General features: G+C 49.6%; 1 protein-coding gene across 14 annotated transcripts in view; it reads right to left on the bottom strand.

Moving 5' to 3' along the window:
* LOC3290433 (homeobox protein cut) overlaps positions 1–14,729 on the bottom strand; it is a 169,516-nt gene that overhangs the window by 27,242 nt on the left and 127,545 nt on the right. For 7 of the 14 annotated variants that reach the window (XM_061650831.1, XM_061650830.1, XM_061650828.1 and 4 more), the window contains exons 4-6: positions 5,245–5,426; positions 4,173–4,300; positions 17–1,468 (exon numbers count right to left, since the gene is read on the bottom strand). In XM_061650831.1, coding sequence (XP_061506815.1) covers positions 17–1,468; positions 4,173–4,300; positions 5,245–5,426 — 1,762 coding nt within the window. The remainder of the gene's footprint in view (positions 1–16; positions 1,469–4,172; positions 4,301–5,244; positions 5,427–14,729) is intronic. The other 7 variants (XM_061650835.1, XM_061650833.1, XM_061650836.1 and 4 more) reach the window with 1 other exon arrangement.

Genomic DNA, 14,729 nt, shown 5'->3' with positions numbered 1-14,729 from the left:
AAATCGATCGACTTACCTTTCTTCGGGATGAGAGACTTGAGCAGCATGATGGCGTTCTCGTCGCACGCCCAGGCGTGCATCTTCCGGTAGCTGTCCCGGCCCTTCTCCGTCAGCTTGTCCCACGGCTTCGGCTTGGACAGCAGCTCCGACACGGTGCCCTGCGACAGGCCGAGCACGTACTTGGCGAACAGCCGCTGGCCAATGTTGTGCACCGAGAGCAGCTCCCGGACACGGCGCGAGATGTGCAGCGTGTCGAGGTTCTGGTTGGCGTACTTGTCCATGTTGTAGCGCAGCATCTCCTGCAGCTTCGCCTCCATCGGGTCGCCCTTCGGGATGAGCGAGTCGCCGAGCCGGCCGACCATCGAGCCCGGCGGCATCTGCATGTCGGACGCGTCGGCAAACCGGAAATGTCCACGCTCTTGGAATTGAAACGGAAGTCCCTGTATGAGATTGCCGGACGCCGCCCCATCCAGCCGGCTGAGCGCACCGAGCGTGTTGTTGTTGTCCTCGAGCGGGCTCTTGGAGATGGACATGGGCGTGAGGCCGCCACCCCCGTTCAGGTGGCGGTCGTCGTGCCGGGACGAGTCCTCGCGCAGGACCGGCGTGCTGGCGGAGGACGAGTTCTCGTGGTGGCTGCTGGCCTTGTCTTGGTCCTGCAGGCCCGCGCCATGGTGCAGATCTGTCGAGGGCGAGTTAACAACATGGTGGTGGTTCATTAGTAAGGCTGGATTGCGTGCCGCAGCGGCGGCGGCTGCGGCGGCCGCGGCAGCAGCTGCTGCCGCCAGTCCCGGCGGCGGTGGCGGTAGATCGAGCGCTCCCCGACGCCAGCTGCTGACGAGCTCCTCGCCCAGAAAGGACCCGAACTGCTCCACGTTCTGCAGTGGAGGCGCCAGGAACGAGCTCAGGCCGGCCATCGGGTCGGTCGGGTTGGCCTGGGCCGGGGCGGAGGGCGTTGTCAGCGTCGTCGCGACCCCTGCTCCAGCGGTGGGCGCCGCTGGGCCCAACTGCTGCTGGCCGGCGGTGACGCCGGAAGACGACGGCGATCGTAAGGTTGGCTGGGGAGAGCGAGGCGGAAGCAGCGGAGGATGGAGCAGCAGGGGCTGCGGAGGCGGAGGAGGACAACTGACACCGGAGGGCGTCGAGGCCGGCCGGCCGGTGGAGGAGCAGTTATTGTTATTAATTTCGGCCAGGGAAGCAATGGCGTTCGTGCTGGTGTTAGTTGGCGAGTTGCTGTTAGTGAGATCGTGCGTGATGGTACGCGCTTCCAGGTCGCCGGCGGGCGCTTGGATGGAGTTGCTGGAGGTGCCGACCGACGCTTGGCTGACGCAGCTCGTGCTGATGCTGCAGCTGCTGTTGCTAGCGTTCGAGGGCGACAGGGCACGGGCGGGCTGCGAAGAGGCAGCGCCAGCCCCGGCCAAGCCGCCGTCCCCATTGATGCCACTGCCGGGACCGCTGGCAGGTGGAGATCCTACTCGCAAAGCAAACCCGACCAGAGGGAAAGAAAAAGAGAGAGAGAAAAGAGAGGGCAAGAACATGTTTTAAATATTACGAATTTGCCCTTTGCAGAATGCGACGTGTGCGACAAATCAGCGGGCGGCAAAGAGTGTGTCAAGCTCGCTCGATGTCTGTCCATCGCTCGGAACCAAAATGGGTAAAACGAAAGCCAAACCAACCCAAACACATGAGTAGAAACGAAAAAGGGATGAGATCAAACAAACAATCGGTGTATACTTTCAAAACATATAAGATTGCTGGAGCATTGCTTCCGTTCCATGTGGCGGAAACCGTTCAAAAGACCGTTCCAATATTCCAACGATCGATGCATCAACAACGCATTAAGCTGCTGATCGTATCTCACGCGCGTGTGTGTTTGTGCTCTGTGTAAGATTTCCCTCTCATTTTGCTTTACTTTCAGTGTCTCGAGTGGAATATGTTATGAATGCATGAAGAGTGCTACTGTGTGTGTATGGCTGGCTGATGATGATGATGGCGTTTGGCATGAACGGGGTGTATTTTTTTTAAAGGAGACAACCGTTATTGTATCATGTGTGCGTATGGGCGTATGGGAGTGAAGAAAACTTATGTAAAACATGTTTATTTTCCCATGAAATGGAGGCAACCGTTTTCGAATGCAACCCGGACACCCCCGGGGATAGATATAGCAGCACAGAAGCGATCTACTTCGGATCGCGGCGACGAGCGAACGAACGACACTCTGATCGAACGCAAAACAATAATAACAGTAGCCATAAATTTCAATAATTCCATCATCGTGCGCGCACACCCACGCCGCCGCCGGCTTCCCGGCTTCTCGAACACAATCGCATCTTGCTCGCGGGCGTGAGGGTGTGGGTTTGGGGGTGGCTGGGCGAAGGGTGAGAAGATAAACGGCAAGTGGGAACTTTGCGTTTGCGTTCGATCACTTGATCGTCGTTCGAATCGCACCGGGCCTAACAAAAAAAAAGAGAAACCATTTGAATTCAATTCTCAAGACCAACCCGAGAGCCAAATAACAAAGTAGGTGAGTTTTTTGTTGTTGTCGGTGTGCCTTCACGCCACTGACAGGTCGGCCACTTGACGGATGGCTGTGTGTTGGCCAAAACAACCGGGTGGTGGGGATCAGCGGGGGGAGTGGTACTTTATTCTGTCGCTATTTTTTCGCAATCGCGTGGGAGAAATGATCGTTTGGTGATCGTTTCGCGCCACAAGCCGGCCTTTTTGTCTTACTAATGATGAAACTTTTATTAATTGTCAGAAGAAGCATTTTGTACTAAGTAAACCGGTGGCTGGCAGAGCATTTCGAAAATTAGAATTACAGCCAACAGCAGACACAGCAGACGTGTGGCAAAACGAGCACGGCAACGCACACACACACATACACACGCAACACAATACTCAATCAGTCGCGGCGGGCGTGTGTGTGGGCGGGCTGGGCGAAGATCGTAAAAATAAAATTTAATGCCCAAAGGGAGCACGCGAAGAAAAGAAAGAGGCAGAGGAATGGTCGCTCCAACAAACCGAACCGAACCGAACCGAACCGATCCGTGGGAAAACAACGAGGGAACGGAAAAGCGTCGATCGAGCAAACGGTAGCGATGAGCTGGATGAGGGAGGTGAAGAAGATGGTAATAAATGTACCATTTCCAAACAAAAGCATCCCAATAGCGATCCAACTGTTGAAGATCGATCTTGCGCTCATGGTGTGCACTGCACAGGCAGCACAAGATACACACATCATTAGCATGTAAACATAATTAAGAGCATCGGCACTGGGTGTATCGCCTTGGGAGACCTCCCTGGAGACCGGGGCCGTGCCTGGTTGTTTACGAAGAGTGATAAAATATGAAGTAAAACAAACACACTTAATACATTAGTAATGAGGCCGCGTCGCGATTGTGCCGTATTATTGATCGCAGCAATCGAACGCAACCTGACGAATTGGTTCGAGCTGGTGAGTGATGCACACGAATAAAGGCACCCGTTGCACCGTTTTGTTGGCAACCGGCTCAAGGTGCCGATTGATGGTGGTGTTGTAAAAATTGGCGCCACACCGTTGCAAGCCGTTGTCTGCTGGGTGGTTCTCGCTGGGTTGCATTTTATGACCTGCTCCAACGGAACCGGCAAAGAGGGGAGGATTGCTTAGATTGTGAATGTTTTCAGTTGGTTTTCTTTCCCTCGTTCGAGAGGTTTTTTTTTCTATGTTCACGCCAGCGGGTGGTGGTGACGGTGGGGGAAGGTTCGTTAGTCGAGCCGGCCGGTCGCGTAGTGGGAATGGGTGAGTTTGAATCTAATTTAATGAGTTTACGATCTGACGCGACGCCGCCGTTTGCCGCCTTGCGAGCGAGAGTTAGTGTTAGTTGCACTGTATGATCGATGCGCCTCCATCTCTTCACCCCGTTTGTGTGATGGTTTGGTGTGTCTGCGTGTGTATGTTAATGGAAACTGTACATTGTTGGGGTAAGCGTTAGTTACTGTGTGTGCCTATGTGTCTGTTCTCACACACAAATGACTCATAAAGATCATCGGGCTGATTGAAAAAGCAGCACAAGCGCCGCGGGTATGATGTAAACGCCACACCACACACCGATCGAATGCAGCATGCAAAAATGAGTTCGGAAAAATGGGAAACTGAAACTGAACTGCCCACCCACCCTCCCTGCTCCTCAACTTACCTTCCGAGGTGGCCGATGACGATTTGATTGCCTCCGTTTGTGCCGCCAGCGCTTTGGTGCGTTCGAGCAGTAGCTCCTGGAATTGTTTCGACTCGTGGGACGCACTCAGATCGACCGAGCGAAGCATACTGTGTGAGGGGAGGGGAATGGAAAAGAAGAAAAGAAGAAAAAGAATCGTTAAAATGCATCACAACGTAACGCACGCATGGATTTGTGGACATTTAGTTTAAAGCGTATCGGGTGCGGCGGGAACAATTTAAGCTTTGACCCAGTAGCTCAGCGTGGCTCGGCTTGGCATGTAATCCACTGACATACATCCGTGTGTGAGCGGTTTTGCGGTGGTAACCACAGTAAAAACAACAAAAACACATAAAAACACGCTTCTAAATCCCAGTTTCACGCACCACCCTCAGGCGCGCCCGTTTGCGTGGTGAAAATTCCATTCGTTGGTTTGTAAAATTCCTCCTTCATTTTTTTTTTGTTTTTTGGCAGTACAGGGGAGTACGAAAATTGCGTAATGTGTTTTCCACACAATCGCAACGGTTTGAAAATATCCCTCCAAATCCATCTTCCATTGGATTCGGCCCAAAAATTCGACATACTACTGTAGGCGCGCGCGTTCGTTCGGACGCATTTTCCCCCATCGCTTTTAAATCGCCACCACGCGTCGTCCTGCGAAAGCGAAAGTGGGAAATGGGAGACGCAGAAACGCATTCGACGAAGGGCGCCACACACCGCAGGGGCACCGATGGGCTCGGTATGATAGGATATGGTGGTTTATGTTTTTGTTTACGTGTTTTTTTGTGGTAGTAGTTGTTGTTGTTGTTCGTTGGCCAATTTAATGCCGGGGGAAATGTTGCCCGAAAAGGTAGAAAACCAAAAATAAAATCATACAAGCCCGCAGGCAAACATACGGACCTAGTTGATGTCTCCCCACCCACCCACACACACCTATGCACGACCCAGTGCGGGTGCGATTGGAAGTAATGAGATTCAAAAACGTGTGCCACACCATAAAAAAACCCCCACCAGGAGGCGGGCGGAAAGCTAGGGAAAGGGCCCGCGTTATTACCTATTTTCCTTTTTGATATCGTCAAAGTCCTGCTGCTTTTCGATGCGCGACTCGAGCCGCACGATGTGTTGCCGCTTCTCCTCCAGCCGGTCCTCGAGCCGCTGGATCTGCAGGTTGTGCGATTCCTGAATGTTGGCGATGGCCGTCCGCAGCCGTCCAACTTCCTCGAACAGGAGCGATATCTGTAAACGGGAGAGCAAACAGAGAAAAAACAGAGGGAAAATGAAACACAGTTTAGTCAAATGGATCGAACCCGGGGGCCGGCTATGATTAATGATATGAGTGTGGTTCCCGCTCTGCTTAAATGCGACCTAAACGGAGGGAAGACGTCAAATTGACAGCGCTCCGAAGCGAAGAAGACAAGCGAACGCTTTGCTGGGAACGTATCCGTTTCGTTCGGTTGCAGCGTGAGCTCGGAAATATATAATATTCTAAAATTAATTAATTTCCCGTCATGTCCCGTCTTATTGTAAATCTATTAAACAGTGATAAATATAAATCGCCCATTTGTGCGTCGCCACACCGCATGTGTCCTTGTGACGCACGAATGTCACCGAAGAATTTACCAGCAAATCACACACCGGGTCCTTTCGCTTTACACCATGCATCAAGTGAGGTTGAGAAGCAAGAAATGGCTGGAATGTGTCGGTGTAAATCGTCATTTCTCAATGGGTTCCTTGGTGTAGGTCCAAGGTTCTGTCTCGTCGGCATCTCCCCACGGTCGGCTCCATCCTTTCGCTCTACAATGTCACGGAAGGATTCGATACCGATTTGATTCATTAATTTTCACGTCGCTCACCAGCTCTCAGCAATGAACAGTAGCCCTAGATTGCCAGACCGAAACGACCGCACGGTTAAGGATGGGCGCGATAAATCAAAATTGTAAATACGATACCGCAAATTTCTCTCAATCGCAAGCCACTTGGGCAGGCGATGGGGGAAGCAAGAAGAGGTTGTTGATGTTCATTTCCGGCGCCAGAAATCGATCGTTCAACTCACTCCGCTCGTTTTTTGAGGGATGGCAAACCGATTGCTGTAAATTTAACTAAACCCTCCAACCGTCAACAGGAGAACGAGTTTCTACAGTCAGACAATACACACACACTCGGCATGGCAAATCAAATCCTTATCAAATGGAAGGAATGGAATTTCAGCCAACAAGAAACTATTCCGATTTCCCGGTTTTCACGGGATGGATGGATAAAGTTTCTCACCCTCCCCCCTAGCAAAGCAATCCTTTGACGAAGCGCGAGCCCGCCCAGCACAAGATATACGATGGGAAATTAATATTTTGCAACGGAAAACGCTCACGCTTCTTTGTTTTTCACGGTGAAAATGGAAACGAGGGGGGAGTTTGGGAAAAATTGGCTGCATTTCGTCTGGCGTCGAAGGAAAAGCTCAATCACTCAGCGGCGAAAGCATTCGCAAGATGAGTTTCCTGAGTGATTTCAATCTCTCTGCCATTCTCGCCGCCGTTCCTTTGCTGGTAGCAGTAGTAAAGCTGCGGTTTTTGGAGGATTTCAAAGAAAATCACTGCCACTGGTGAAGAAGCAGGAAGAGGGACATAAATTCCAATCAAATCCGCCATAGTGAGAGCCGGAGAGTCGAAACACAAAAAAAAGGATCATTAGAGGATTGGTCGAAAGGATTTTCTTCTACCCAGCCTTCCCCCATCCAAGCTGCGACCCCGCATCGTGGTTCACGTTTTTTATCCACCCGCAGACCTTAGAGAGCCGTTATTGACGATGTTTGGATTATTTCGAACCAGTGACTCTTTCTTCCTCTCCCCAACACCGACCGAAGTCCACCTTTCATTCGCAGCTTATTGTGGAGGGATTGTAACATAAATTTCATGTTTTTAAAATCGACGCCGGTCATAATGGTGCTCCATTGGGCAGGAGGGGGAGTTGGAGTGTTCTGTCCACCGGAAAATTCACTCGAGCGGGGATGATATTCTTTTATCTACTTGGCCAGCGTCCGTCCTGGACGGTTTGTTTGGTGAGGTTGGTCGCTGTCGGCGTCACAAACTCGCCCCGCTTTGGAGAATGGGAAGTTATCGTACGCGAGGACGCGCTTTATTTCGGTTCGGTTTGGTCCACCCCCCGGTGGTCAACCCAGGAGGAGATGAAATAATATTTGGAGATTATTAGGTTAAAAGCAACGTTGTAGCGATGTTTGGAGGGGCTTTTACAAATATTGAATATCGATACTACCCTGTTGGGGCCTTTGTACGCGTGTGACGCTTGATGATGAGCAAACACAGACCAGCGTTTACCAGCGGGTTTTGGAGAGATCATGCGATCGATATTAATTACAGATAACCGGCGGATTGCGCCGCCCTTTGCTGTGTCGTGGATTTAGTGGCCATTTGGCAGGTTATTCCCTTGCAGCTAATAACTTACTCATACATTACGATTAAAGAGGCACTTTTTTGGCGTTGCTTTTCAGGTGGTTTCCACAACGCGAGCACTTTTCGCAATCCAACATGGGACGTCAATTTTTCATTATTTACCCCGTTGAGAGGGTATGTCTGTTCATCGGATGTAAACCGTTGATTAATCACTAGCGTCAGTGAGTTCCAGCGTCCATCTTTGAGATGAAACCATGAGCTGTGGGAGTGTGTGTGTGTGTGCATGTATGGGAGCAAGTATATTGACTAATTTATGACCAACGGATGGATCTTTTGCAACGAGTGGCCACACACATTGGCCCGCTTCGGTTCACGGTGGACATCGCGGATGGACGACGGGCAAAAAAAAGGATATGGACAGTTCGGAGCGTCAATTTATTTTCATTACGCTTGCCTTCATGCTTCATCACGGGAAGAGCTGATGCGCGAACGTGCGCGAGCGTTGCGAAGTGACACAGATTTCCTCTTTCACACTGCGACAAAATCATAAAAATCTTCCCTTTCGCTCGCCTAAGGACCTCTCGAAGGACGTCTCTCGTTTGCTTCCTGGGACACGGGGGCTTTTATTCTAAATCCACGAGGCGGTTCTTTGGCGGGATTGCAGACGAAAAGATGGTGTGCGACCGTTCTAATGCCTTCCTCACACATGTCCTACGGGAGAGCACAAACGAAAAAAGCAGCATTTTGACGAACATCCTTGAAACGATTGGAATCCTTGCTAGAACGGTGGACGACCGAACTTCTGTAATCCTTTTTGGCAGTAGAACTCGTTTTTACCTACTGGAGAGTTGTCACATGTTTTGAGTTTCTGGTGAAAATGGCTGGCACCCCGAATGCATGTAAATAGATATAAATTTTATAAATATACGACCTGTGCGATACGGTCGTGCGATGGACGGAGAAGTAAAACCTCTCCATTAGACGAGCGCAACATTGGCCATACCGGCCATACGTCCGAAAGAAAACGGACACGAAAGGACTCTTGATGAGTCTTGATGTGCTGGGCAAATGGTCAAGCAAAGTACGCCTTCCCTGAAAAGGGGAAAAAAACCTTCTCCCGAATCAATCCATTTCGTAGCCAGAAGACTGAACTGAACCGCGCAAAAGGATGTGTGTGTGGTGAAATGGTGCTAGGAGAGCGGGATGGAAACAAGCCACCCGAATGAAATATACCTCTTAATATTACCATTTCAAATCAGTCGACCGTTATGTCTACATTTTTTTCCACATGTTTTTGGCGCTCTTACCGCGAAATGGAGCACGCGGAACGGAACATCCAGTCATCCGCTGCAATCCATCCACTTCCGGACAAATTTTCCACCATCTTTCCCATACCCGAAGGAAGATCCAACCGGCTGAAGAAGAGAAGCTGGTAGGGATGGACAAATATTATATATTTGGGAATCTCTCTCATGTGCGCTCGTGGCTTGGCAGGTTCGAGTGTGGAGCGTGGAGAACGGGTATCATCAAGATTATCTATCATATTATTCGCTGAAGTTCGTGGTTTCGTTCCCAGTCTTCCGGTGTTCGTTACACCCGTACCAGACGAGACCACGCTTTTCGAGAGGATTTCATGATGCGAGAGTGGTTGTTTTTTGCTACTCCGTTCTATCGCTGTTGTCCTTTTTGCGCGAGTCCCGGTCGCGACATCTAGGACCACTCGAAAGGATGCGAAGCCCAGGGAAGTAAGAAGGAAGGTGTATTGAAAAATATTATTTATTTGTACATCAATATGCCGTGCGATGCCGGGATGGATCATCGGGCAGGTAGGGACGCGCTCTCGGTTTCGCAATGTAATGGAAGCGTACATACAGTGTTGGAAATATCGTTCCGCCCTCGGTATACGCTGTTATATCCCACCAGGAGCAGACAAACGAGCTATAAGTGTCGGTGTGTAATTAAAAATAAACTCCATATCGGGAAAAAGCTGCGATATAGGGAAAGGCGAAATGTTTGAAGTGGATTCGGGGCAGGCAGGACTGCCTGCCACTTGAATTTTAACGACTCGCAAAAGATGACATCGAAAAGACATCTTTCACCCCACATCCACCTGCGGGATCGTTATCAGTTCTATAGAATTTGATCCTCATTAGACGGATGAGCGGCGACGGGATGGTTCTTTTATTTTCCCGCCGCCGACCGATTCTTCCGAGTTGACATTTGACAGTTGACGCAGTGGCGGAGCGCAGCGAGACTAAGTGGTTGCTCGCGTTGGCTGCTGGTGTGTTTTATTGATACACACCGAACGCTCCCCCACATAGGCAAATCATCAACCACTGCCGGCGAGTGTGAGTAGTTGAGGGAATAAAATTTGATTGTCTGCCGACAGGATGTGGACACTTCGTCATACGCCGACGGGACGGAGTGTAATCGAATCGTTAAAATTCATAACTTCCAAACACCAAAAACGCGCTCGGACACACATATCGAGTGTCGGTCACTTTCGTTCGTGATTGAATTACAAATTTTCGCGCCACGACTGGCGTACGTGGCGTTGAAGGCGTGTGTCGTCGCGCTCGTATCGTGATTGAATTAGTGTTTGTCCGAAAAATTGCCCATTGACGTCGCTTCTAAGCCGTTGGCTGGAGTTTGACGGAAAACCGTTCTTTCTGAATTGTTGTTTTGTGTGCTGGAAATCAGTAAAACGCGAACACTATTTTCAAAATTAACTGAAATTAAAGGGATGCGAATGCGCTACACATTAGACGGTTCTAACAATCATGTAATAGAGAATGCAGAATTAAGGACGATCAGCTCAATCATGTAATGTGTGTGATAGCCTTTTTCATATCCTTCTGTTACAAAGGAGGAGCAAAACAATAATGATAGTAAAAGCAGCAGAAAGCGAACGCAAGTGTGAGATCACGCAATACGAACAATACGAGCGAATCCTTTCTGCTGCTTGCCGAGGTTTTTTGTTCCAAAATGTCCTTCTCTTTTTTTTGGTTCATCCTCCAACCACCGATTCCTGGGACATTCCTGGGTGGAAGGGGTTACGAATGAAGTGGCATCGGTATGCGGCATTTGGCATTTGAATGTGCGCGAGTTTTGTCTTTCGCTCCGCTCGTTACCTTCCCTCACTGTATCCCCGCTGGTGTGTGGCCATTGTGTCGCCGAGCGTCGTGCGGTTGTGTTCACGCAAATATTTTTTGACAGCAACCAAATAATCTATACCCTATTTTTATGAATATGTAGATGATATCCTTTGCCATTTGGTCCGATTGGCATGAGGGCTTTTTTTTTTGCTGCTGCTGCTGTTGTTATTTTCCGTTTGTTCTCTGTCGTTGCCTGTGGGAAGTGAGCGAGCGTAGGAAAAAAGGACAATCGCCATGCCCATGCCCGTTTTGGATGGAACGATCACCAAATTGAAAAATTATGTCCAACCCATCCCCCCCCCCCCCCCCCCTCTCGCTCGCGCTCACTTCCTGTGTGTCTTTGTGGTTGGAGCGAGAGGACGGGGATGTCGGTCAGTTTGTATGTGTCCTTACTCGCGGTGGTACCCCTTTTTTTCGCACACAATGTGTGCTGTGAGAGAATGGCTGGGGCTATTGGCCATTATGTGCCGGTCGTGGTTTTTTTGTGCTTTCCTCGCAGAGACCTCATTGATGATTAGGAAATGGACGAGGAACCTTTTTTTGTGTGTGTTTGTGTGTGTGTGTGTGTGCACTGGACGTTGGAGAGGGCGGCAGCTACTGTCGAATTCGTACTAATGGTAGTAAAACAGGACAATTGAGGGACAAGAATGCCCGAAAAAATAATATAACCATAACGCAAGCGACGAACGTATGGCGCGGTTTGGTGCTGTTGGATAGTTATTAATGGATTGATGGTTGGTTTTGGGCGCCACAAGTAAGCACACACAAAGACGGGAATCTATTTGTTTTCCCATCGTACGGATACCGCACCGACTATAGTTTGCATTAGCTGCTGAGGGTGCAAATTTTATGATTCGGAACGAGCTGATAACAAAAAAAGAAACGAACAACACAGACCCCGGATGCTCCATTTCTTTCTTTTTCCATGTTGACAATGTGCAATCTCTAAACAAATAATCGGGAATAATACCAAAAGCAGTGGGCTTAGAATGCGTTGTAAGAGTGCATTTAAAATAGTTTCTCCTCCAGTTTGCCTCCAGCGCAACAGAGCATTAGCATGAATATTTCCATCGCTCCACAAACGTCCATAAAACGCAAGAAGCGTCCATCCATTCCGCTTGAATATATTTTTCACACACACGCATCGCACAAAGCTGTTGCGAAAGAAGCTTACCACGCAAGAATTGGGAGGCAGCACCGTCATAAAAAACAATCTCTGCAGTCCTGACGCGATCTGCAATAGTTCATACGCAACTGTCGCAACGCAAGTTCTCGAGCCTCATAAAGTGGCGCTTTTTCCTTGTGCGGTGAAAATTCTTTCCAAAACCCAGTGAAGCAACAGCTCTCCCAGGCCAGGGCCACGGCGCTAGTGGGCAATGTTTGTTCAGTTTTTATCGCGATCTAGGGGCGAGAGTGTCGTTCGTCGGCGAAAATATTGAAGCGACGCCCATTGTTTGGTAAGTGGCCAGCCGGGGCCCGGGATGGTCAGTTGGTTGGTTGTCATGTAATCCTTTCTAAATACTGTGCGCGCAGCACACACACACACTTTCACATCAGGCAAAAGCCGATCCGGGGTCTGCTCGCCCCGACAACACGCGCAGACATATATCATATCGCTCTCGTCCTCGGGGGCGAACGCAGCAGCGTTTGATGAGCGCTGGGAGTGGAAAAACAAAAAAAAACATTTCCACGAATAATGGCACTTTTCGATGGTTAGGAAAAAAAGGACTGGAAAATTAGAGCCCTCCGAACGGGGCGGGGGAAAAAAGGGTTTGACAGAATTATGGAGACGCACGGTGGTGGTCGAGAGGTTGAAAAATGTATAAGTAATAATCATTACCCGAACGCAACCGAAATGACAAACGGGTCCGCTCTCTGTCCACTTTCCATCCGCCCATTCTGCCCGGGCGCGCCAAAAAGGAGTGCGCATCTTGTGCGACCGTTATTGTTGGTTTGATTCCTCATCCCTTCCCACCCACATCCGGTACCGCCTGGCTGTGTGTGTGTTAGTTGTGTTGTCATTTTGCGTATTTCACAGGCGCAAGGATTCTTTCCCGGTCCTCCGTTTTTTTTTTGGCATAGGGTTTGGTTGAGTTAATGGATGTATGTGGCTTTTTTGTGTTTGTGTGCCTCCGTCGGCAAATGAACCCTTTTTTCCGTTCTGTCACCGGCCGAGGGAATCACACCCGCTCGGTGGTGTTGGTGGAGGGTAACATTATAAAACATAAATTTATGCGCGTTTTAGAACACGCATGAGCATCCGTTCCTCCCTGTCGGTCCGTTGCCATAGAACCCTCGCGCAGTGCGATAAACAACGGCGACGGGCGACCGGGTAGGCAAGCGCCGAGAGCAGAGGACATTACAAAAAGGATGAAAGGAATCGTCTTTTTTGCGCCTGCAAATGTGTATGTGACATTGCTTGTGGCATCGGGCGTTGCTTCAGCGTGGCAAGATGGGGAAGAAGAGCGAGATGATAATATCGCCAAGATCCGTCATTGTGTCATATCAAGAATCGGTGAAAAATTGCCCACCACCAACACCGCCCTTCGCACCTCGGCATCGCATCGCATCAACCAACCGGGGGGAAAACAGGGCGAGAATCCATCGCTTAATGGAGCTGCTGCACGGTTCGGTGCCGCAAAGCGTGTGGTTCATTTGTGTTGTGAACGCGAAAATGGAAACAAGGACCAAGCATGGATTCAATAGCGAAGCGAAGAAGAAAAGCGCCCGGATTCGAAAAGGACTCATTATCGAAATGCATTCTCGTAATGGATTTATAGAGAGTCTCGACGGTCGTACGGGACGACGACGAAGGGCGACGACAAAGGGCGATGGCAAATGACTTGTTGAAATATGCGACGGCCGCACTCTAGGAGGGACGACCGCACGAAGAAAACAGATAATAGCGATTTTTCTTGTTTTTCCATCGACTGCTTGAGGCGTCATTGCGTCAGACGGTTCCTTCCTGTTTCTGTGGCGCTCGGGGGGGTTAGTCATTCCATTAAGAGCAAACTGGCCCGAAATTGTCGATCGTCACGACGTTAAGTGATACAAAAATTATGCTCTAGCTTACGATCCCTTTGGTTTTGTTTTCATGGCTGCCTGCCAGTATGAAAGGACAATTGGACTTCATACCTGTGAATGAGAGAGAGAACAGAAAAGAACAACATTAGTTTGTTTAGGTTTTTCACACAGCAGTACCCATAAATCATAATTTGTGGAAAATGGTTGTAGCAAATGAGCCCCAAACTCGTCGTGCTCCTTTTTATCAGTACACAAATATCAGCCTTTTCTATCTGATTTAAATAAAACACGAAAACTTTCAGCTTCCTCCCTGTGAATCCTTTTCCCGCACCATCACCGTCGATACGTTGGCAAATCGTTGTTCGACGATAATTCATTTAAAAGTCAGAAACAATTTTTAACCAATCGCAAACGTGCCAACCGGGCCATGTACGAACATTTCATCCGAAAAAGTTGACTGTACACATACACACACACACGTACAATCAAACCCAGTGTTCCGGAATTACGGAGACGAACTCGGGACAAACCTCACCACTACCACCAGTCGTACGGTTACTGGAGAAAAAGTTCCGAAACGCTCCAAAATTGGTTGGTGCTCGGTGCAACTAATCCTAACCTTATCTGCGTCGTATCTACGCCATCACCACCACCCCGATAGGATACGTGGCTTCGTGTCTTCCTGATCGTAAACAGAGCAGCCCAGGGGGAATGCTGTACCTTTCGTCTCCGAACGCGAGGGCTAACTATAAATAACCCAAACCCCTAGCCAGGCCTGCTAGGACCGAACCCCGGAAAGGGAACTCGGGCTGCAGGCGGCTTAACCCGGGGACTTAGCCGGAACGTATGCCGGGGCAGAGATATTTTAAAATAATATTTTTCAGGATTTCAATTTTTAGTTTTCCCTCTCTGCATGTGCTGAATGCGGGCAGCGCCGCCAGCGCACCTCCTCAATT

Source organism: Anopheles gambiae, chromosome 2 (genome assembly GCF_943734735.2).
Source record: "Anopheles gambiae chromosome 2, idAnoGambNW_F1_1, whole genome shotgun sequence".
Classification (NCBI taxonomy): Eukaryota; Metazoa; Arthropoda; class Insecta; order Diptera; family Culicidae; genus Anopheles; species Anopheles gambiae.
The sequence above is the reverse complement of the archived record's forward strand: the minus strand, read 5'-3'. Positions and strand labels throughout refer to the sequence as shown.